Source organism: Halyomorpha halys, unplaced genomic scaffold (genome assembly GCF_000696795.3).
Source record: "Halyomorpha halys isolate HHAL.00 unplaced genomic scaffold, Hhal_1.1 Scaffold88.1, whole genome shotgun sequence".
Taxonomy (NCBI): Eukaryota; Metazoa; Arthropoda; class Insecta; order Hemiptera; family Pentatomidae; genus Halyomorpha; species Halyomorpha halys.
In genome coordinates, this window is record NW_027114863.1 from 1695625 (window position 1) to 1720280 (window position 24656).

The 24656-nt window shown below is 29.5% G+C and overlaps 1 protein-coding gene across 5 annotated transcripts in view; it reads left to right on the top strand.

Moving 5' to 3' along the window:
- Atg1 (serine/threonine-protein kinase unc-51-like protein Atg1) overlaps positions 1 to 24536 on the top strand; it is a 27972-nt gene extending 3436 nt beyond the window's left edge. Inside the window, exons 3-22 of one of the 5 annotated variants that reach the window (XM_067051966.1) lie at positions 2483 to 2533; positions 2623 to 2655; positions 2780 to 2816; positions 2964 to 3035; positions 6405 to 6455; positions 6537 to 6662; positions 8264 to 8337; positions 8443 to 8603; positions 8966 to 9147; positions 11518 to 11593; positions 13002 to 13107; positions 16545 to 16577; positions 18165 to 18254; positions 18350 to 18458; positions 19201 to 19299; positions 19372 to 19439; positions 21034 to 21235; positions 21715 to 21842; positions 22657 to 22792; positions 24258 to 24536. In XM_067051966.1, the coding sequence (XP_066908067.1) occupies positions 2483 to 2533; positions 2623 to 2655; positions 2780 to 2816; positions 2964 to 3035; positions 6405 to 6455; positions 6537 to 6662; positions 8264 to 8337; positions 8443 to 8603; positions 8966 to 9147; positions 11518 to 11593; positions 13002 to 13107; positions 16545 to 16577; positions 18165 to 18254; positions 18350 to 18458; positions 19201 to 19299; positions 19372 to 19439; positions 21034 to 21235; positions 21715 to 21842; positions 22657 to 22792; positions 24258 to 24337 (1914 nt within the window). In that variant the 3' untranslated portion in view covers positions 24338 to 24536. The remainder of the gene's footprint in view (positions 1 to 2482; positions 2534 to 2622; positions 2656 to 2779; positions 2817 to 2963; positions 3036 to 6404; positions 6456 to 6536; positions 6663 to 8263; positions 8338 to 8442; positions 8604 to 8965; positions 9148 to 11517; positions 11594 to 13001; positions 13108 to 16544; positions 16578 to 18164; positions 18255 to 18349; positions 18459 to 19200; positions 19300 to 19371; positions 19440 to 21033; positions 21236 to 21714; positions 21843 to 22656; positions 22793 to 24257) is intronic. The other 4 variants (XM_067051968.1, XM_014414826.2, XM_067051967.1 and 1 more) reach the window with 4 other exon arrangements.
- Positions 24537 to 24656: the final 120 nt, after the last annotated feature.

The window sequence follows — 24656 nt, forward strand, 5'->3', positions numbered from 1 at the left end:
CCCACCATTTTGAATTCTTTCTCTATTGGCCTTTGTCTCAAATGGCTCCAGGTGTCTTTGTTTTGCTGCAATGCAAGACTAACTTGATTAGACGCAGTTATTAATTTAGAAATTTATTTTTGATTAAGTATTAAATATTAATTTATAGCTGAGCATAAAATATTATGTGCTTTTCCTAAGTCTTCCTTTTATTTTATAAATTCAATAGAACATTTTACTATTATAAATCTTTAGTATAGATTATGTTTTTATATTCAGATTATGATATTTGGTAATAGTTAAAAAACAGAAATGTATTTCTTTTACAATAACAATGATATATTGTTAAAAATAAATATGCATTAAATCTTTAATTTACACCTAGTATAGTTTAAATTAATTTTTGGCAATCTTAAAGTTTGTTTTTGTTGTTATTTAATTGTAGATAATCGATAGTTTTTTAAAAACAAATGTCATATTTAGCACTAAACTCAAATAACTAAATAGTATTGGAACACTAAACTGAATTCTCTGTTCACTGCATTAACTGAGTAACCAATTAACTGATTGCTGACTAAGGCTGTTCTCCGTACAAATAACAAATTCTCTTTGAAATGCCATGTTTGTAATGTGCATTGTTTACTATATTTTTTATGTGATAAAATGCTGCATTTGTCACAGTCCAGTAAAAGTAGGTGACACTCCAGTACAGCATATCTAGACAGGCAGAATATGGTACCATGAAGTGCTGGTTCTTCTGATATAAACTCTTCTCGGTTTTTATTATTATCTGCTGCTCCTGACTCATTCCAGTTTCAGTTTAGTGTTTTCTACTTTAGGAACAAGTTAGAGTTGACTTCCGTAGTTGACCGCACCCCCAACCATCTTCTCCTCGATCTATACTTCTTATTTATAGCTAATAATAATTTATCGACTAACCTAAATCCTAAGTTAACAAAGCTACAAAAATAACTTATATACAAAGAGCTAGATGATTATTTAAGTGATATCACTAGACAAAGTAGCAGAAAGAGGTATCATAATTCTAGACTCTTTCACCATCTTCTTGAAATTAGACTGAGTCAAATATCGTATGGATATAAATATTTATCCTAGCATATCTTGTGGAGTTCTTTTCATTTTATATTATTCTTCTGTATATATACTTCACTATTAGTAGGTTTTTTCTTTTTATAAAAAAAAGAAAAAGTATTTCATTATGTTACTCTGGCATTTCAACCCTAATGGAATAAACAAGAATTCATATTTTAGACTTTATCCTACTCAAAAATTATCAAGCTTTATTCTTTTTTTTATTATTCTAGTAAAAGTTCAAAATATATTACTTTTTATAGGGAAACAATTTCTTATATTTGTAAATTAATTTATACATGTAAAAACTCAAATTAAAATAAAATTATATGTATATATTTATTGAATCTTACATAAAGAGTCAACATCTATTCCGGCACTGGGCTGACTCCCTTTTTCCAAACCAAAAGTAATTACTCGAGAAAGTGCTCTTATTCTAATTACTTTTTTTAATATAGCTTTTGCTATCTATTGTGGACACTTCAGGTTTATACTATTCAAATACTGGGTAGAGAACCTGCTTCCGCCAACTTAGGGAAAGTTCAACGCTTAATGCAACCATAATCTCATTCTACCAAATATGCAAAATAATACTACAATCTAACATTAACAGACACCAAATGACTCTATCAATTACCTCATGAAGATATGCCGTCACCACTTACACTGTCTCTTTTACTACTTTGTCCATTATAATATAATTAATAAGCCTAAAAATGATATCTATTTGTCTTAATTTATTTAAACTTAAACAGTTCTTTAGTATTCAAATTACAATTGAAAAATACAAATTTAATTATTTCTTGTCTTACCTGTCGTAATTTATGAATGTTATAAATTAATTGTTTATAACATTTCCTCCAAACATCTCAGCTATGTGATTAGTTTATTGTTAATACAATGTCTGTGATCACATTCCTTGTCCATTCTATTGATTCAATTAATGGACTGGAGTTCTGGCAATTGCTAGATTCTCCACCCAAGTCCTGAGCATCTACGGCTAGCACCCTTACTCATCCTTCACTGGCTTTTAACCAGTGACGTGGTGAAGAGAGAAGAGCTGGGATCTTCCCGCCTCCTGCCCTTTCCTTCACAAGTGGGGGAAGAGCTCAGTTCAGAGTTCCCCAGGCTGAATGTAAATAGGAATAATTAAGATATTATTTTCTTAATTTTTTTTTTTGTTTGTATTTATTTATTTATTATAATTTTTTTCTTCTCTTCTCTTCTATTTCTTATTTTGTTATCAAATAATTTATATATTTGTAAATATGGTGTGAATGAGTTTTATCATCCATATTACCATTGTCTGAAAATATGTCAGAATGTAATATTACAAAATAAAGTATAAATCAATTATGGTACATACAATTTTCTGTTTTAGTGTATAATTAATTTTTTTTTTTTTTCGAAGGAATTAACCAAACTTCAACATGAAAATGTTGTGGCTCTTTATGCTGTAGAGGTAAATAACTTTAAGTATATATGTAAATATAACTGTCTTGCTTTTGTGTATCTAATATCTTATCACACTAATTTTTATATTGTTTTTAGGATCGAAGCCATGTAGTATTCCTTATAATGGAAGTGAGTATAAATATTCTTGATAATTGAAATTTTTAACTTTTTTGAATAATAATTTAATTAAATATTGCCTTATTTAATTTATTTAAAATGCATAAGTTATTTTTTATCTTGAAAATTTTTACAGTACTGTAATGGAGGCGATCTTGCTGATTATTTACAAAGTAAGTTAATATTTATAAATTCTGTTATTAATTGATTTTTTTTTTAAAGTAATGTAGATATATTTTTTAAATAAATGAATTATTTAAATATTATTAACTTTAGTGATTTAGTTTAAAAATTGAAATTTTTGTATAACATTTTATCAGGTGAGAAAGACAAACATTCTAAAACAAAATCAAAGACTTTGGTCAGGGGGCCCCGGGAAGGAACGACTAAAAGTTTGTATTTAATCTAATATCAATAGATAGGAGGTTAATTTATAAATATGATACAATAAATAATAAGCAACAACTTGTAGATATGATAGATACAGTCACATCAAATATGAAAATAGTGGAATCGCATAGAAACAAGAAGGCATTGAAAATTATTACTGAAAGTAGTATTGAAGTGGTCTCAGGGTCCTAATTAGAAGACAACTAAAATATAAACAGTATTAGGCTAAAAATAATTTAATATTAGGTAACGTGAATAAAATGAATCGCTTTGATTAATTACTCAAATATTGGGTTTTCAAGCAGTCGCTTGATTTTGGGTGAACAAAACAAATAATTATTGCTCAGTTTTTGTAGCATTTGCTCAGAAATAGAGTGAATAAACCGAAATTACTTCTATATTTTTGAGGAATTGATAAATCTCTTAAGCTCTTCCAAGATGGATTCCGCCATCATCCAAACAGTGAAGGTCTGGTGACAATTCGCTTGGAAAACTCTACCCCAAAGACTTGGAGGTTAAACAGTGGTGGTGAAACGGTGGGTAGTTGAAAGCACCAGAAACCCACAAATCTGGTGCCTTGTAAAATTTGCAGTATACTCCAAATCAATGGCAGAGGGCCGGTGAGGAATAGAGTCCCCACTTAGTTAGTGATAGTTTACAAATTAACGTATGTAATACTCAAAAAACATAGAGACCTAGGAGTCTCCATCAGCTTATCTCGATGTTTAATAGTTCCTCATTCTGAACTGTCCTTGGAATGAGATCATCATAAACCTACAGCACTCTTGTAGATGAAAGCCTGCCTCAATGAAATATTTTAACCAACTAACTGGTAACTATTTTAATTACAAAAAACAAAAGATAAAAAAATATATATGATCGAAAAGTCAACTGGAAAGGCTATTAAAAATAAATTTTTCTTTGGACTTTAACATTTATATTTTCTGTTATTTTTTCTTTGAAAGTGGATTCTCAGTAATATTGAGCTATTTTGAAGTACTCACTCTCCTCTAACTTTCCAGTTTCCGCCTAGCGTTAGTGAAAAGAGTTAACACTTGTATTAAAATATTTTGAAAAATTCTTTAACTATGAAGCATTGCTTTACAAGTCGAGCACTTGATTATTGAGCTGAATCTCAGAAAATTTTTAAATTCGGGTGCAGTGTTTGTAACGAGTTACTTCATTTTATTCACATCACCCATTATTATGAAATGGAATAAAATGTAGGAAAATGGGGTGGGAGATTTTCTATTTTGACTCATGGAAAGCTTTTCAGAAGTTGTTGCAAAAAATAAGAATAATTAGTGTCCAGTATAATAATAGGGAGATTAGGTTGCCTTGTTTTGTTAACATACAGTGTTTTGGTTATCAAAGGTCCATGCATACTTCTGATGTGATTAATTTTTAGTTTTCATTATGCACAGCACATTCTTCCTATCAGTGTTCCGCACATTCATCCGATATTTCTACAAAACAATGCTCCTTTATATTTATATAAGAATAATTAAATTTTATCATCTGAAATCAAAGAAGAAAATACGTTTCCTTTTGCATAACCCTACATCAATTAACTGATCCTTTTTAGACGAACCCTGCTCTATACTTATTATTTTGGTTTCCAATCAATTTTTAATGATAAGCTAGGTTTTAGTGTTGAAACTGATATGACTGCTTTTCGTGAATAGTGGCACATCTCACATGTTAATTTTAGAGGAGAAGCATATAAACATTTTAAATATACATTTTTTCAAATATTGACTTAAAATTCATTCTAATCTTTTAATTTTTTGTATATTAGACATTTGTGTTTATTAGAACTAAATTTACTAAATAAACATATTGTGTCAGTAATTTTTTACCAAGATGTACCAGTTTTTAAGAAAAAACATCTTCAAATTAAACAAGTTATACTTTCATTGTAAATTATACAATATTTAAAGAAAAGTTGAAAAAAAATATAGAAATTATTGGGTTGTTCGTTCAGATTATTGTAAATATTTTTAATCAATTATATATGGCCCATTTTGATCTATTATATTTTGCCATCTTTCAGGTAATTTTTTAATTCTGTCCTCCGTCCTATGTGCGTTTTGATGTCCTCGAGTGATTTAAAGTGTTTCCTGTTAAGAGAGTTTTGAAGGGCCTGAAATAAATGAAAATCTGTTAGGGAAAGGTCTGGTGAATAGGGTGGGTGAGGAATCATATCCCAGCTAAACTCCAATAATTTCTAAAAAAAATCGCTAATGGATATGTGGTCCAATAAATTCTTTTCAGAAATTTGAAATTATACGGTCAATTATTTATATATATTAAAAGCACTTTTTGTTGAGTTGTGCTACTATTCAAGCAAAGCAGTCACATTTCCTTTGTTTATTACCAAGCGTTTTTTTCAAATTTATACTCTTATTTAGAATATAATTTTTTAAATATTTAATTTATATTACCACATCAAATACCTCAAAATATATAACAATTAATAAAAGGCTTGATTGAATTCTCCATAATTTAGTATCACTTAAGTATCCTCACATTTGCTTTGACTACACAATCTTTGCTTAAATTAATTTTTTTATTGGTTATCATTCCATCATCGCTTAATCCGCAATACCTTTTAAGTCTGAAAAATTTACTAATATGTTATGATTTTTTTAAAATCAAAATATTGTTCTAGAGATATTTAGGCTCGCCCATCATTTTGTCAGATATCTTATTGATTTTTTCTCATTTCTACAACTGAGTTTTAATTTTTATATTTTGAAATGTTATTTATAAGACTTACAAGGTATTACAGCTTAAGCAATGTGTTGATCTTGTGTTATGGCTTATTATGTTATATTGAAGATATGTTACTTGAATGCATGAGTGGTTGGTTTATTTAAATTCAACATAATATCATGTTTCAGTTTTATTCATACCGCAATCATTTCGACAAACTTGGCTCATTTGACTTATTTTCAAGATTACTTTGTCTTAGTCCTCTCTAGATTGAGGTCCATTTTCAGACTATATTAAAACTATCAAGAGTTAAAGAATATTTTAAATCTATACTAATACTCCATGACTTGACCAGTATTTTGTAACCTTTACAAACTAAACACTTAACGCTGGATCTACTCTACACGTTTGCCGCTTCCCACAAATCTAAGACCTGTACCAATGCTTGGTAAACAAAGGAAGAGGATTTAAATAATTTAAAACAGGAAGAGAAGACTCAAGTTAAATTATTTGTCTAATTGAATAACATTCTAAAAAGTGGCTGAAATTGGAAAGCGACATGAAATTCTATTTATTTATTTATTTTTTTAAAATAATAATTTGTCATATTTATCTAAGTTTTCTTGGCATATATAAACTTTTCATGCTCTGTTTAGGTAAAGGTACCCTCAGCGAAGACACTATAAGAATGTTTTTAAAGCAAATAGGTAATTATTTTTATATTTATCCCAATTTTTATTAAGAATTTTAAAAAAGTACTCATGTTTTGCTTTAAATTAATTTTTTAGCTGCAGCGATGAAGGCCCTCCATGCGATGGGTGTAATCCACCGTGACTTAAAACCACAGAACATATTACTGTCATATAATGTCCCCAAAGAAAATCTTACACCCTCAATGATTACACTCAAAATAGGTAATTCAGTAATAAGTTTGTTTTTGAGGTATTGTATTACATTTTGACTTTACTATATCTTTTGTTGTTTGGTTCTTGGGATTTACTTTTTAGTTTTATTAAAAATATTGTAATATTTAGGACTTATTCACTTTATCTTATTTTCCATTGCTGTTATCCTATGAATGTTGTGAATTTGTGCCAAGCCAAACATGGACATTTTAAAGGTTTGAATTAAAAAGTATGTGCTGAATTTTAGAAAGGGTAGTGATTACCATGTGACTTACGCTTTGTAAAATTATGTCTCATGACTTGTTAGTTTTCGATCTATTTACTGTACAGTATAAGCATAAATTTATCTATTTATTATTATCATGGCACTACAGTCCTACAAGAACCCGAGCCTCTTCCACCAGTTACCAATCTCTAATATCTTTCACTCTCTACCTCCTCCTCTGAACACTGAGCCACCTCGATCCTCCTCTACATCATTCAGCCTATTAGAGGGTGTTCTCTTCTTCCTTTGTCATCCAATTTCGAATTGAGCATCTGCTTGAGTATTCTTTGATCATGAATTCTCTCCACATGTTCCTATCCATCTTATTTGGGCTCTTTTCACTAATGCCGAGCGTTGGGTTCCCCAAATAGTTCCATCAGCTCCTCATTCCTACTCAATTCTCAGTTACTCTGTCCCATATTCTTCTCAACATCTTTCTCTCCCTGGAGTTTAGCAATCGTTCTGATATTTGGAGTTGTCAAGGGCCATGTTTTCCACCTATATGTAACCACTGGCTTACAATGGTTTTGCTTGCTGCTCTTAACCTCAATAGTCTTTGCAGTGAGAAACAGCATCTATGTCCTGCTGCTATTATGGCTTTTATTTCACTCTCCGGTTAATTGTTGTCTGTAGCCAGGATTCCCCAGGTACTTAAACTGGTTTACAGAACTAGAAATGTTACCTGTGGAAGTTTCTTCACTATTCCCTTCTTGAACTTTTCTTGTACACAGTCTTGTTTTGTTAATCCTTAGAACTAGTATAGCTGCCGCTTCTTTTAATTCTTGGAATATTCCCTGTAATGCTGGAAATAACATCATCTGCATATGTTAGGTGTTTATTGCAGATGGTCCCTCCTGGGTTAGTTTTAAATAAACTGATACCAACCTCCAGACATTAAAAGAAAGAGAAGAAAGGGGATAACCCTGTCTCAAGCTATTCTCCACAGAAAATTCCTGTGACCACCAATTTCTAATTTTAACTTGATAAGGAGAACTTATTAGCATTATTTTTGTCTGCCTGACTATTTTCTTGGGTATACCGACATTTACCATTACGATTGCTTTCAAAAGCTCTACTCTGTCATGTGCTTGTTTCAAGTCTACAAATAGCAGATGCATGTCTTTGTTGAATTCATAACACTTTTCCATTGCCTGCCTCAGGGAGAGTGGTCTGGTCTGGTCAACTCTGAAATGCAGTGTTATCCTTTATGACATGGTACCAAAACCTTAATGATTATGAATGAATAAATGAAAGATATAATGATTGGTTTTTACTTGAACATATTTTTTTATTTATTCTTATTAGAATAGATTAGTTTTCTGATTTTTTTTGGTTTTTTTTTTAGCTGATTTTGGGTTCGCAAGGTTTCTTGAGGATGGTGTTATGGCAGCCACATTATGCGGTTCCCCCATGTACATGGTAAGGATACTTATTGATCCATATAGAAATAAGGTTATATGACTTATTTATTCCTTCTGTTACATATTTTAATAAGTTAATTGTTACTTTATTTTTATTTTTCAGGCTCCGGAAGTAATTATGTCACTCCAGTACGACGCTAAAGTAGACCTTTGGAGTATCGGAACTATTATATTCCAATGCCTTACTGGATCGGCTCCGTTTAATGCTCAGAATCCACAAGCACTCAAGAGGATTTACGAAAAAAATCTTGTACTCATACCTGAGTATGTTATTGAATCACAAATTTTTTATTGATAATTATATTTGTAGCACTTAAGTTATGAAAGGTCTCATTATGCTTAGCCATCATGTTTTGCATGAATTCATAGAGTAGTCAGGTTTTGCCAGATATATATCTTTGTTTATTAATTTGAAACTGTCTTTATTTCTTCTCATTCATTACCATTTTTCGGTCTTGTGGAATTGTATAATTTTTCCTTATTGACATTTTGGCCATTATGGATGAATCTATTTATTTTAAGTGAGTACTTAATTTAGTAAAGTAAGTTTGTTGGATTTTGTTTTTTTTAATCTTATGAAGATCATTGAATGATTTCTTTTACTAATTGGATACATTTCTTTTTAGCATCCCTTCTGGGACATCTCCAGAGATGGCAGACCTTTTGACTGGACTGCTCAAGAGGAATGCCTCTGAGAGAATGAGCTTTGAACATTTTTTTGCTCATCCATATTTGAATCCACCAAAAACACCAGTGCCTATCGAGCAACTTCCAAGCCCCCTTTCCTGCAGTCCTGCTCCTGAACCAGGTATGATTACTTCATCTCTATTTAAAGTTATAAGTGTTGAGGCATATAAACTTAGTGAGGGTCAATATTACGAAACATTTGATTAGGCCTGTCATGGGGAATTCCTTATTGCAGAGCTGGGCCAAAATTAGCTATAGTTGAAACTAATAGCTAAAATTGCCATGGATACGATATTTACTCTTCAATGGTTCATTCATGAATAAGGGTCGTATCCATGGCAATTTTAGCTAATAGTTTCAACTACAGCTAATTTTGGCCCAGCTCTACTTTATTGTAATAAAATTTTCTTTCTGCAGTGAAATCTTCATGTAAGACTTAGTGATCGCGATAATAGCTAAAATTGCCATGGATACGATATTTACTCTTCAATGGTTCATTCATGAATAAGGGTCGTATCCATGGCAATTTTAGCTAATAGTTTCAACTATAGCTAATTTTGGCCCAGCTCTACCTTATTGTAATAAAATTTTCTTTCTGCAGTGAAATCTTCATGTAAGACTTAGTGATCGCGAAGGTTCAATGCTAATACCACCAATCGTTACTGATACCACCAATGCCTCTACATATGTCTTTCCAGTGATGCCCCTCTAAACCCAACTACTAAATCAATTTTAACGCAATCATTCCATCTACATTTCGGTCTTCTCCTTGAATGTTTACCCATCAGTTCAGTGTTTATTCAACTAACAGTTTAGAGAGAGATCGGCTCATTACCAAGTCCTACAAACTGACTCTTCCATCTCATACACCACAATGCTATAACCTTCATTAATTATACCAGGTGCCGTTTCCTTAATTCAGTGTTGTGTAGACTTCTAAATTCTCCTGGCAATTAATTAATCATCCTTTTTAAATCCGAATATTTTTTGTATTACTTTATTTTCAAAAACTTTAAGGCTCTGTTCTTCCCTTAATGTAAGAGGCCACATTTCGCATCTATGAAGAACAGTGGGAAGTAATGGTTCGATAATAGTTTTGTATATTCTAACTTTTAAGTTTTTGGTCAGAAGGCCCTAGCTAAGCAATGTTGAAATTGAGAAGTAACAGGCATTTCCCTTATATATAGAAATAATATACATGGCTTGAATCTTGTTGAGTTTTTCTGCAACCCATACCTCACTCCTTTCTGGTATTGTTTAGTAATTTTCATTTATTTCATTATCTAACGCTATAAGTTTTATTTATAATTGAAGAGTAAACTGTATAATGTCGTATAGTAATAATGGTTAACAATGGAAACTGGATGGATGAATGGATTGAAGCAATATATTACTTAAATTTATGTAAATATGTTTATATGTGATTTCAGAGTGAAACTAATGTACAGGAATACAAAATGGTGGCTGTAAAAAAAATTCATTTCTCATTCAGAGCTCTATATCGTGGAATTTAGCAAATATCATGAAAACTACAACTCATATGGAGATAAATGTCATAAAATACTTTATAGCACCTTAAGCTAGCTTTTATTTGAGTGCTAATAGATATTGGTACCTGATATATAGATTTCCCACTATAAATTCACTAACTACTAAATTTTCAGTACAATTTTTATAAAATATTGCTTTTAAAAAAAACTATTTTGTGAACTATTTAATAATAATTAACTGCTCTGTTAAGGCTCTTATTTTAGTAAGTTTATCCTACTTAAAATGATGTATTATTAGGTTTTCTAGTGTTGTAGATAGTTTTAACGATATGAAGCTTTGAATGAAAAATTATTTTTTTAACGTTTTGAAGCAGTCCCCCCATTTTTTATTCCCTCTAACTATACTTGATATACTGATCCATTTTGAATAGTAATTAGTTTAATGTAGTTTTCCTTAAAGTAATAAAAAATTGGGGTGAATAACTGCCTTTTTTCTCTTCTTGGGCTCTTGTATTAGGAGTGTTTGTGACTTTAGCGCTCTTACTCAGCCTCCACTGGCTCAGTACCTGTTATGCAGTGAGAAGGCTGCGCTGGAATATAGTACATAATAGAGTATGGATGTGAATAATTTTTTATTTTATTATTATATTTAGTTAGACATTTTTATGTTTACCTATTTTATCTAATTAAATATATATTTTAATTCTGTTTTTCTTATTTTTAGTTGTTGTTTTTTTTTTATATACATGTGTGTGTGTGTTTTATGAGTTTGATATGAATGTAATCAATAACATTACTATTACTTATTGCCTTTGACTGTGGCATATTGTAATATTCATCAATAAATAAAAATTTTACCTAATCAATTATCATAATTGATTATTATCAATTACTGTATATTATTTATTATTTTTATCAATTATACATTATTTCTTTTGGAATAAATATTTGCAGTTACCTCTTTTGTTGATATTTAACTTAAATATTCTATTCTTTTTTAGCTTTTCCAATTAACTTATCACCATCGGATTCAGATGACTTCGTTATGGTTCCACACAATCTTCCTACTGATAAATAGTAAGTCAAATTTAATTTACTTATAACATTTTTCATTCATTCATTCTATAATAAATACATTCATAAACTTTGTTTAAATAATTAAAATGTTCAATATAAATACATTTATCTCCTGAAAAGAGATCTTTCTTATACATTTTTATTGTAATTTTTCAAACTGTATAAAAATTGCAATGATAATTCAATCAATAATAAATGAATCAATGAAAATTGAATGAAAGATATAATAAAATACTTGAAAATATACATCAGTTGTATGGGCCAAAATAAAAAGTACTGAAATAAAAAAAAATTAACACGAGATATCATAATTTATTGTTATTTGTATGGAAATATAAAATAGGATAAAAAGTTGTAGAGATAAGAAGAAGAAAGACATTACAGTTACAGAGATTGTGTAAGTACTGGGAACGTAGAGGGAGATGCTGTCACAATAAATGGTTGTGTATTGAGAACTAAAAAGGTAGTAGAGAATGACTAATTAGAAAGTGTTGTGTTGACAACGTACAGGCAGCCTCTATTTTTGAGTTATCTCTTGAAAAAAAAAAAAAAAAAAAATTGAAGTTTCTTATCAATCTCATAGAATGGGAGAAAGGGAGGACAGAGTGCAAAGAAATTGTATGGAGGCAAGGTCGACTAGTAAAAGACCGCGAGACAGGCATAGATAGGAGCTATATGGACTATATTCAATGACTAGGTCTGGAAAGAGGAAAAATGCTGGCTCAGATGAAGATGCTTGCCTGAGTCCGAGATGTGTGGACCAAGTGGATAGAGGATCCTCCACGCTGAAAGGCACTTAAGGAAGATGAGAAAGAAGAAAAAGTTTCTTATCAAAAAAAGTTGTTAATAAATAATTTAAATAAAAAATAAAACCATTAAATTAATTTTCTAAAATCTATAGAAGAAAAAAGATAAGTGAAGAGGAAATGTGTTAGTTCCAAAGAAACTTAAATTCAATTAGTAATTTCCTGGAATCAGTCAAATCTGATATTAGTGGGCATTCATATTTGTTTATTGTACTTTTAAAAAATATTTTAATCACTTCCTTTTTATTCTTACATGAACTAATTTCTTCATTTGCTCCATTCCTTGTAGGAAATGACTATCTAGTAATATTTTTGGAAAAAGCAGTTATGCTTGAAGATTAAAATCAAGTGGTAGAGCTTTATCGAAATAATTTAGAAAAATCTGTTCTGAAACAAGTGAGGATTTCAGCTCAAAGCAGGGGAGTTTGGGGGGGGGGGAGAGTTCTAAGTGAAACTTGTGTCATGCTCACACCGCACCAGATTTTTTAATCCAAGAAATATAACTTTTGTTTGAAATTAGATTTCTGTCTTTGGTTTAATGTGCTTATGAAAAATGTTGTGATTCCTACTCTCTTATTATTATTCTTTCTGCTTTATTCCAGTGCACCTTATTATATGGGAATCAGTCCTCCAAGACCTAGTTCCCTTCCTATCTCCGTGCCTACACGTTCAGGTCCTGTAGTCCAAGCCAACTCACCGATCCAAAAGGTAAGTTCATATTTATCTTCTATAATTATTTTAAAGGATGTTACAGAACCATGTAGAAGAAACATAAGGTCATAGTTCCTGTAAACAATCCCAGTCAAAAAATGTGCTTGTGCTGAATTATACATTAACTACATATCTCAAGATGTTGATAAGAAAATGTTATTTATACCTTTATAACCACATCATGCCTTGCCTCTATCCTGCATTTATCTGGATAGAAACAGGTAAAAAAATAAAGATAAAGCTAGTTTTCTAAAAATGTTTAAGAAATATTTAAATTTTAAAAATATACATAATTTTTTTAATAAAAATTGAAAACAAGCCGAAACTATATAGTGCATTCACAGAGTTTCAAGACAAGTCTTTGAACCAAAAGATATAGCAAACATTTTTGTACAGCAACGTTAAAGTTGTCAATACATGACCCTAAGACAACTGCCAGCATTCTTCCATTGGCCCTAGGCTCCCTAGGACTCTTCACATGGAAAGCTTTTAAGGGACCTCGTCGAAGCTGTCTGGACTGCTGGAATTGTGTCAAATCCAGCCAAAGGAGTGATGAACAAAGATTTAGTTCCTCTTGGACAGACTGTCAAAGGTGAGGTTAGGGCCAGTCTATAGCTCAAGGAGTTAAGGCATAAGTCTTTGGAACCTACTTGGGAACTGCAGCGGTGCTAGTTTGAATCCAGCCTGGAGGGTCGACTTTTATTTCTATGGCGTTCCCACAAAATGAAAAATTGACCCCTTTCTTCCCCATATGTCCGAAATGTCCAGGAATGAGGTAAAAAAAAAACTCAGAGGTCAGTTTTGTGATTTGCTTTCAAAAGTCGCTCCCCAAGGAACTGAATGGACAGCAATTTGACATGGTTTCATCCAGCTCTGATGAGGTTTTCTGGCTCTAGAGTTCTAGGGATCCCGTGAACAATGGAAAAAAACATGGAACAATGTTGATTCCCGAGGGTCATATATTGATAACTTAAAGTTTGCTGAACAAAAATGTTTAATATATTTTGTGTTCTAAGATCAGTCTTGGAACTTTGTGAATGCAACTTGTATTTATTAATTCTACAATTTACTATCAATTAACCATAATACTCTAAAGTTTAATAATTCAAATTAACAATTATGCTATCATATCCCTGCTAATCAATTTACAGGAGAAGACAGGGTTGTAACCAGAGCCTGGATTTATATCAAATTACATGTATCTTTTAAGCTGCTGACCAAAAATCCTTTTGAATGAATGTGCTCAAGTGCAATTAGCCAATTTTATTTTTCGTAGTAGTCATGAGTCCTATCCTTAAAATGGTTTTAATCGCCCTCTCTCTTTTCGTTTTAGTAATAATTTTTTTAAACCACTTATTGCCTATCTATAGCATAATGAGAACAACTAATAATAATTTCAGGTTTATATGTTCTGTCGTTCCTGTGATTCTGTGATCACTAAGTCAATGAATGATCGGTTTCTGATCTTTTTTGTGTTAAATTAAAGATAAAACAGGGGTTACTATCTTTACTTACACTGATCTAATTTAGAAGGTATTTACATTGTAGAGAATTTTATTATTTTACAAATGGGTGGGGTACAAATATTGTTCTAAGAGATGTATAGTTTTTGAGTTATTCGAAAAACTTTTTTTTTTTTAGTTATTTGTAAAATCTAAAATATTTCATTCTATTATTAACTTTTGTTATGTTAATCATGCATCAATTTAAAAAAAATTTAAAAATTTGGCACGATTATTAGATTCGAAACTCCTCTAACACCATTCCAAGAATTATGAAAGAGAGACTGAACTTCTACATAGGCTGGATCGGTTTGGTTAAAAAAAATTAAAAAGCATATATAAGCTTGAAAATTATATTTCATTGTGAGTTACTCTCATCATAGAATTGTTTGCTGATTGATACATTCAACTGATGGAAATTGTAGCCTTTACTTCGAGAAAGAGGTTTACTTAGTATCAACAATACTCTACTTTAGAAAAATTTGACTTAATATAATTTCATATGAGATGATTGGGGGTGTGGTCAGAGAACAAAAATAAGTAGAAACTTATTTATTAGTGCTAACGTTTCGGCCAGAATTTCAAGCCTTCATTAGGGGATAAGAACTAAAACAAGATAACAATCATAATGATTAAATAGAATTACAGACAAAAAAAAGAAACAAGAAGATAACAGATAATGTAGGTACATAAGTAATATTGAAGGAAATTTAATATTATAAGAATATTGAAACTGTATATAATAATAAACAGGGAAAAAGTAATATTAAAATTAAGAATGAAATATTACTTTTTCCTTTGTTAATATGGTGAGATGAAAAAAAACTTCTATTTAGAACAGAATACTATTCTATATTTTTTGTTCCACGTTTTGGGTATACCCTATATTCATGTACTAATATATTTACTCTCACAACAATTAATTAAATATAAAATATTTTACCTCATTTTGTCAATTACATCTATTTCTATTTTGAAATAATGTCTTTCACTACTGATGCATTCACTTGCCCCTCTAGCACAAACCAATGCTCTTCTATGTTAGGCATTATCTCTTTGGACAGATTGATTTGCCTATGTGCCTGTGTTTTTACCTCCATATTTATATGTCTATATTTAATAAATTTGGATTGGAGAAGTTTGTCGGGGGGCGAGGTCAGCAAAGAACAACATAAATAAACAAAACCACATTTATTTATTTTATGCCGACGTTTCGACCTGAGTTTCAGGTCTTCATCAGGGGTTATGACATATTTATTTATGTTGTTCTTTGCTGTCCGCACCCCCCGACAAACTTCTCCAATCATTAATCTACGGTCAACTATCTACACCTCATTAATAAATTTTGCTATTTAAGTTAAGATTGTGGTTTTTAAATTGGATAATTTTATTTCAAAATGTTTTCTCTGATTCTTTATTTATATAGCCAGCCTATTTATTGTATCTGCATAATTTGTCTGTTCTATAGTTTACAGTGTTGTTAATAATTTTAATTATGTGAATGTATTCTTAGATCCTTCTGCTTTTGGTTTATTTTGTCATTTTTACTTTGGTAATGTTTACTTTTTCCTTCTATTTTAATATATACAGTTTCAATATTCTTATAATATTAAATTTCCTTCAATATTACTTATGTACCTATATTATCTGTTATCTTCTAATGTTTCTTTTTCTGTAATTCCATTTAATCATTTTGGTTGTTATCTTGTTCTTAGCCCTGATGAAGGCATGAAATCCTGGTCAAAACGTTGATACTAATAAATAAGTTTATACTTATTTGTTTTCTTCTCTGACTGCACCCATAATCGTCTTCTCCTCATATATGCAATCTACAGTCAACTATCCACACATCTTTTATCATTTCAGTTTAATTAAAGAAGACTTTTTTTTTCATAATAATATTTGTTAAGGATTTTAATTATGATTTTACAGAAAGAACCTGATGAGAAAAAGGAAAACATTAGTGTAAGTAGTGGATGGTTAACACTGTTGGTATTACACATTATACACGTCTTCAAAATTTGGGACCGTTAAATCAAGTTTATATGAATATTGTTATTTATTTTAATCTGGCATTATCAGAATCTATTGATACTAAATCAAAGCCTTAAGTTTGCTTATGACAATATATTTGATTTTGTGGTCTCAAGGAAACGTATTATGTCACGCAGCACAGCTTTAATCTGATATTCTGCAGCTCTATTTCTGTCTTATGTATATATTCTATCTTCTTACATTCTTGACTGTTGTACATATTTTTTTCTATAATAAAGTTAATGTACCAGCATACCAGCTCGTATCATGCAGTGCCACAAATCGCAAAATTCAAGCAAGCAGAACTTTTTTATATGACCAACCATAGAATTGATGGCTATGGCTATGGCTCTAAAATAAAAGATTCAATGTTATAAAAACATCTAAATATATTTTTAACAGGCAGCTACACATATCAATTTCTGACTATTTATATGTTACAATTCTGCATCTGTAATTCTTGAGAATTATTCTTATTCTTTGAGAATATTCTTATTCTTGGGACTAGCTGACAGAAGTGAAACTTCTAGAAATGAAATAGTGTACTAAAATTTTATTAATAACAATAGTTATTTTATAAAAATATTCATTTTATTTAATTTTCTTATTTGATTATAATAATTAAATCAAATTTTATTTAATTATACTATTCATTCATGAAATTATGGTTTATATTATCATTCGTATTATTAGTAATTGTTGATATGACTGGCTTGTGATGGCTAAAATAAGAAAAGTAAACATGTGTTGAATTATTTCATTATGTCCTGCAAATAATGCATCAATTGTTTTTCCACCTCTTGTAGTGTACTTCCGAAACTCGTTATCGTTTCATTTCTGGTTTTATCTTATCCACTTTTCACCTCTCTATCTCGGTGTAGCATCAAGATATAATTTTGAATTATAGCTCATTACAAAGAGGTTGAAATGCTGAACATTTCCCTCTCTTACAGTAGGCAACTCCAATTTTCACTTATGAAGAAATTTTAATTCAAATGAACTGAGGTATAATGGTAGCCTTACTTATCTGACTTTTCAAACAGACAATTACAGCGAGTAAGTTGATCGATGTATGACATGTCACAATCCCACAAGGGGAGATCATAACATAAAAATAAAGGCAATGGATTGTTCTAAGTTCAATTATTATTATTGGTTTATTATTTTATATATTGAATCTTTGTAATTTACTAAGAAAACAAAATTTACTTTTAAAATTTTACAGAGTACAGTATTTACTTTTAAAATTTTACAGAGTACAGTATTTACTTTTAAAATTTTACTTTTTAAACTTTCTCCAGGAATGTATTAATCTGTTTTCATTAAATTCTTGTGGAATTCTTATTGATACAAAGCCTCAAAATAAAATTAAATCCAATTATTTTTACAATTTTATTTGCTTAATAATTATAAATAATTAACCATTGTACTTGTAATTTATTCTGATTTATAATAGTTTAATTATTGAATTTAATTCAATTTCCATATTTCATGCTTGGTGTATTTGAAATATTTTAGAGCTCAGTTCCTAGATCCCAACCAATTAACATGGAAAGAACTGGAAATAGGGTTACTCCTACAGACATCAGTTCTTTGTCACCACCCTCTGTAAGTTTGTTCATTTTTTTTTTTTTTTTTTTTTTTTACTGTATTTCTGTTATTACTATTATAGTTCCAGTTAAAAAATAATATTCTTTCTCTAGGTCCAATATGCTCTTGGTACTCCTCCAGGAATGAAGGGATTTGCTGAGACTCCACCACCAGTAAACACATGGACGGTTTCTCCCTCCAGTTCACCCCTCAGAAAATCCAGTAAGGTTTATTTTATCATATTTTCATTGTTTATTGAGCACAGCGATTTTGTGTTGTGCTTATAGATTGTAATATATTTATGTTGAATCTTTCCTCAAGTATATATTTCTTAATTTATTAACATTATTGTTTAGCTTGTTATTTGCCATCTATACTAAACCTTACATTGGTATCTTATAGAATTTGGCATTCATCATTGAATTGATATAGAATAGATATTACAGAAAATAAGGATCCTGAAAAAGAAAACATGATATGTTTGGGTAGGAAATAATCCTAGAAGAACTGTTATTAAAAATATAGTAATAACTCCTAACCCACAAGACACCCAATCTCAAACTGATTAATTGATATGGGTTCCAAATAGCTATCGTTTCAACTTGCCTATTTATCTTGATTCAGCCATAATTTTTTTAAAACCTGCCTTTTTCTCAATATTCTATCATTTAAGTGATATTTAGTTTCCACCATCCCCCTCCATTATGTTATTTGTTTTTCAGTGAATAATATCTAAGAGATTTTAAGAGTCATTTCCCATCTCCAATCTGGACTCAACTTATGAACTTTTAATTCTTGGAAAAAAAAATCCATTTGGATATAGCAGGTTTTTATTTTATAAGCCTCATATATTCATTAGATATAATTAAATTAAAAACTTTTTAGTTTTTATTATCATAAGTTTACTTTATGATTTATAATCTATCATTTATGATTTTAATCTATGGATTACTTTTTTTGTCAGTGATGAATTCTCCATTATTATGTGGAGCATTTGCATCGCTTAACACAAACAAGCTGCCATTAGTTCCTTTCAGTAAACCTATAACTGAAAATAATTTAGGTGAGTTGCGAATACAGATTTGTTGATTAAGAATGTTCCTTTAATTTTTGTAAATATTTCTATTGCTTACAGATTTCACTGAAATTGAATCTCCCGTGACTTTTGTCTTACCCGAATTACCTCAGGAAACATTGCTGGAGGTAGATATTTTTTTTTATAATTTAAATTATTATAGTTTCTTATATTCTTATTTAAATTTGAAAACTTTGTGAATGTTCTGTATCTATCTTTATTAGTTTCATGACTTGGCTTATAAATCCAGTTTTACTATAATTCACCTCTTTATTACCTTTAAAATAACAAAATTTTTGTTTTAAATAATTTATTACATATTCAGATTACAAAATTTGAGATGAATGATGAAAAATCATTAAAAAAAATATATATAAAGCCTTCGTTATTAAATATTGTTTGTATTGTATAATTGAGATGTTTAGTTCTAATACATGGTGACTTTTACAAAATTAAAACTTCTACAATGTAAAAATGGTTTACATTCAAACTGGAGCCGCTTAGAATAACTTGGTATTAACATTATTCTCAGAAGAAAATAAATAGCCTGATGATTCTTTCAACAATTTATGAAATCTGCCTTTAAAGAACAAAAAACAAACTGGCTCAGATTAATTTGGCTAGGCCAACACTAGAAAACATAAACATAAAATAAAACGAAAGAGTTAAAATAAAAGGTTCACAAAAATAAATTTTTGTCACCACTTTATAATTATAGACACTGCTTCAACTCTCAAACTGTTCAAAAGTTGGTGGGGCCACTGGCTCTTTGATGCATTCAGTATTCAATTCCTTAGTTAAATTAATTACCACAATTTTATTCATAAACGCAGTGGACTGTATTATATATTTATTAGAATCAACATTCATAATGTACAAGAACCAAAATGGCCAAACTGGCACTTAATGAGGGTAGACGTGGTCTGGTTTTAGTAATGATCAAAATTAATAATCAAAATGTATTTAAACCACAAATACACTAATGCACAGACAGGATCTGGTAATGCCCTATAATAGTCACAATTAACAATAAAAATGTTCAAACAAACACATAGCATATGATGGCAGGGCTGATAATAAATTATACTAGACGACTAATTAGCAACAACTGATTTTAAAATGAAGATTGATAGCCAGTTGCCTTAGCAACTGTTTAACAACTCTTTAGTAGTAACCGTCACTTTTGCACTTAATTATAATACAAAATATAAATATCTTTTTTATCACTCTTAATATTAAATTTTAAAACTTTTAATTGGAGATTAACTTAACATTATAATTTAACTTAAGCAATATTTTTAACCTTCCTTAAATAATAATTTAATAAAATTATTATAAATAAAAACAGTATTTTTAATCTTAATTTACTATAGTAATTTTTAATTTTTTCTTGAATCTATAAAATAAGGAGTATTCATCAATATTGTAATCTTTAAATGATTCCTATATATAATTGTCCTATATATATATATATATATATATAAACGTTGGACTTTTAAAGAAATAAAGAGTGTTTTGATACTTAACTTGGGTACAATTTATTTTATTTAAACAATTACTACATAATATTTGTGATGTAATGACATCACTCGTATTACTCATGCACTCATTTTTCATGGGACAATATTTTAGTCCCATGCTGCATCATTTTTCCATGAATAATTTTTATTTGACTGTAACTTTATACGTGATCAATAATTAATATTTAATCAATTATTTCAGAGAGAGCACAATGAGACTTTAGCTAAACTGAATTTTGTGCTTGCGCTAACCGAGTGCATTACAGATGTTGCCTCCCAGAGGCGGCGAGTTGAGCGAATAGTGCTGCTTGTGAAAGCGATGCAGCTCCTCAGCTCAGCACTTGGCCTTGCCACCCAGCAACTCAGAAATGGCAGGCTTCAACCATCCTCGTCTGTCAAGACAGGTTTGTACTAACAAATTTCAATTTTATTATTTACCCTTCCCCCCAATCAATTTTGCTGAAAAATTATTGATAGGGAAAAATATCTTTAACCGTTAAGGTATATAATAACCCTTTATTTTATTGATGAAATCTATGAATTTAAAAAGTATCTAACATTTTGTTATTTGGTTTATTCCCATAAACAAAAAAAAAAAAAAAAAACAATCCTGAGAAAACTATTATAGAAAATTTAAATAAATTTTAAAAACTATAAAAGAACATTTTAATTTGCTGAAATATTTAAATATATATCATTTTTCTGGGTAGTTCTCCATCCTCGGAGTGTTCTAAAATCAATATTTTAGAAAATATGAAGATCTCCATTCTGCTAAAATTTATATAAAATTGAAATTTTTCTTGTATTTATGTTTACAGTTTTTATTCAATTAATTACAATTTTTTTTTTGTATTGTAATCTGCAAGATTTTTTTTTGTATTAGTTGTTGGCGTAATGAACACCAAATTTAGGCAGTGTCTATTGGAATGTAAAAAGATGAACTCACCTTCCTTGCTACAAAATGCCTCGGCTACCGCTGACAAGATTTTATACAACCATGCTATCAATATGGTAAGTACTCTGGTTTCATAGTTCTAATTGAATTGTTTATTTTGGAATATATATGTATTGACTAATCCAGGAAATTCTGTCTTAAGACTAAAAAATTCGAAGTTTTAAAATTATTTATTGTTTAGATGTTTTAAAAAGTAAATGAGTGAGGCTAATGTTTTGCCTTGTAAGGCTTCTAGAAATCTGTATCCAATTATACTGGAAATAAAAAAGAGATATTATTGAGTGCTAGGAGATGGATATAAATTAACGAGAACTACAGTTCAAAAAATCTGTAGTGGTGTGTATTTCACACAACTTTCGCTAACCACTCTACATACCTCCTTACTCACCCTACATATTTCCTCATGTTTTGGGTAGGATGATAGGCCTGAGTTGAAGTTATCACTATTTTTTTGGGGGGGGGGGAATCTAAAGACAAGGCAAGGAGAAAATTACAAATTAATTTTTTTTAATTTTTATGTTGTTATAAAAATTTGTATTGTAGGGTTTCTCAGGGTGGGAATAACAATTATAAATTTTCTTTCTGCCAAGAATACAACTGTTTAACAATACGTAGACAGGGTCTGGTAATCCACTATAATAGTCACAATTAACTATAGAAATGTCCAAACAAACACATAGCATATGTTGACAGGGCTGATAATGAATTTTTTTTTTTTTTTTTATAAGAAAATAAACTTCTAAAGGAAATAATACAAATAAAATGAAAATGTAATTAAATTAAATACTATGAGTATTTATAAATTTATATAACTTAGCGTAAACATTGAGGTCCCAATAAATCTGTTGAAACAACCATTTAATTTTCCAGTGCCAAACAGCGGCCTTGGATGAACTGTTTGGAAACCCAGCTGAATGTTTTCCGAGGTACCAGACGGCTCAGATCTTACTTCATGCCCTCGCCCAACAGACACCCAATACCCAGGACAAAATGCTGCTTAACAAATGTAAGTAATAGTCTTAATCAAATGAACTCATCATTATTATAGAAGTTAAATTAAATGTAAATTAATTTCAAATAATTATTGATATGTTTAATTTAAAAATAATAAAAATCTTGTGAATTACATATATTTAAAAGATTTTCTATAATTCATGCCTTAAGGGGTAAAAAAAAATTTGAAATAAATTAATGTATAAGGATAAGATGATAAGGGATATGGTCAGAAAAGAACACAAATAAGTCAAATCTTATTTATTAGTACCAACCTTATGACCAGAATTTCAGGGCTAAGAACAAATAATAAAATAACAACCATAATGAATAAGAGGAATAACAGAATAATTAGGAAATAAGAAAACAACTCACTTTATAGATACAAAATAGTATTAAAAGACATGTACATTCCAAGCATATTCTGAAGATAAAGGCTGTATGAGAGAAGTAATTATAAAATTAGATAAAAGAAAAGAACAAATAATAAAATATGTATGAAAATCTAGTTATAAAACGTATATACATTATTTTAAATTATTTTGTACATATGTTTACTAACTAAACTACAATAATAATACTTGGACTATACATGTCTTTCAACACTATTTTGTATCTATAATGTTAGTTGTTTTCTTATTTTCTGATCATTCTGTAATTTCTCTTATTCATTATGGTTCTTATCTTGTTATTTGCTCTTAGCCCTGATGGAGGCTTGAAATTCTGGCCGAAATGTCAGCACCAATGAATAAGTTTTTATTTATTTGTGTTGCACCCCCAACCATCTTCTCATATAAATTAATTATTATTTTTGTAGGAGAAAATGCCCAATGTCAGGAATAATCTTGTTGATGTCTTCTTTTAGGGTCAGTGTCTTTTCCTGTTTTTTTTGTATTCATTGTTATTTTTTCTCTATCCAAAATCTTGACACCATCAAAACTTATTTTGTTATATAATATACAACAACCACAACTACGAAATATGTTTTGATGATATCAAGATTTTGGATAGAGAAAAAATGACAATGAAAAAAAAAAAAATGGAAAAGATGCTGAACATAAAAGAAGTCCTAAATATTTTATTTTCAGTCTTCTCCAATTGTTTTTTTTATAAATAAGATTTTTTACTATTTTTGAAACCCACAGTGAATTGTACTGTGCTGAGGAGGGGGACACAGTTATTGCTGAAATGTCCAATGATAAAATAAATATATGTCTTGAATACATTTTATTTATTTCTAAGGAAATATTTTTCCCTAGAGGATATTATGAATTTTAAAAAAGTATAGGTCATACAATGAAACAAATATTTAATTCAGATTGTCAAAAATTTTGTTTTTAATATTGAATATCCTCCTCCCTCAATTATTTGACAATATATTATTTTTGCCCATTTTATGATTTTTTACAAAAGATTTTATAGTTCAATTTATTTGTTTTATTCTTATTATTATTTTTTTTTTTTTACAATTTTTTTAGATAAAGATGCAGTTGAAAAACGTTTGAATGTACTCCAAGAACAGGGATATATATATTCTAATACTACTAATAATATGTAGCCATCCTTTACAATTTTCACTTATAGTGAAAATTTTTATGCATGAAGGTCGAGTATATCTTCAGCATTAATGGCTCAAAAACAATTGCAAGTATTAAAAAAAAAAAGAAAAAAAAAAGTGATTTGCTGTTTAATAAGTGTTCAGTGCGGAAAGAGAAAATATTTCAAAAGAATTGAATTCATCAGTGATTAACATAAAATGTAGAGACTCAAAGTTGAGAAACATTTATTGAAAATGTCTGATTCAAGATTTGATTAATTTTTACTCCGATTCGGGGTCCCTTGGTTATGACTGTTAGATCTCACCAAGTAACTTGTAG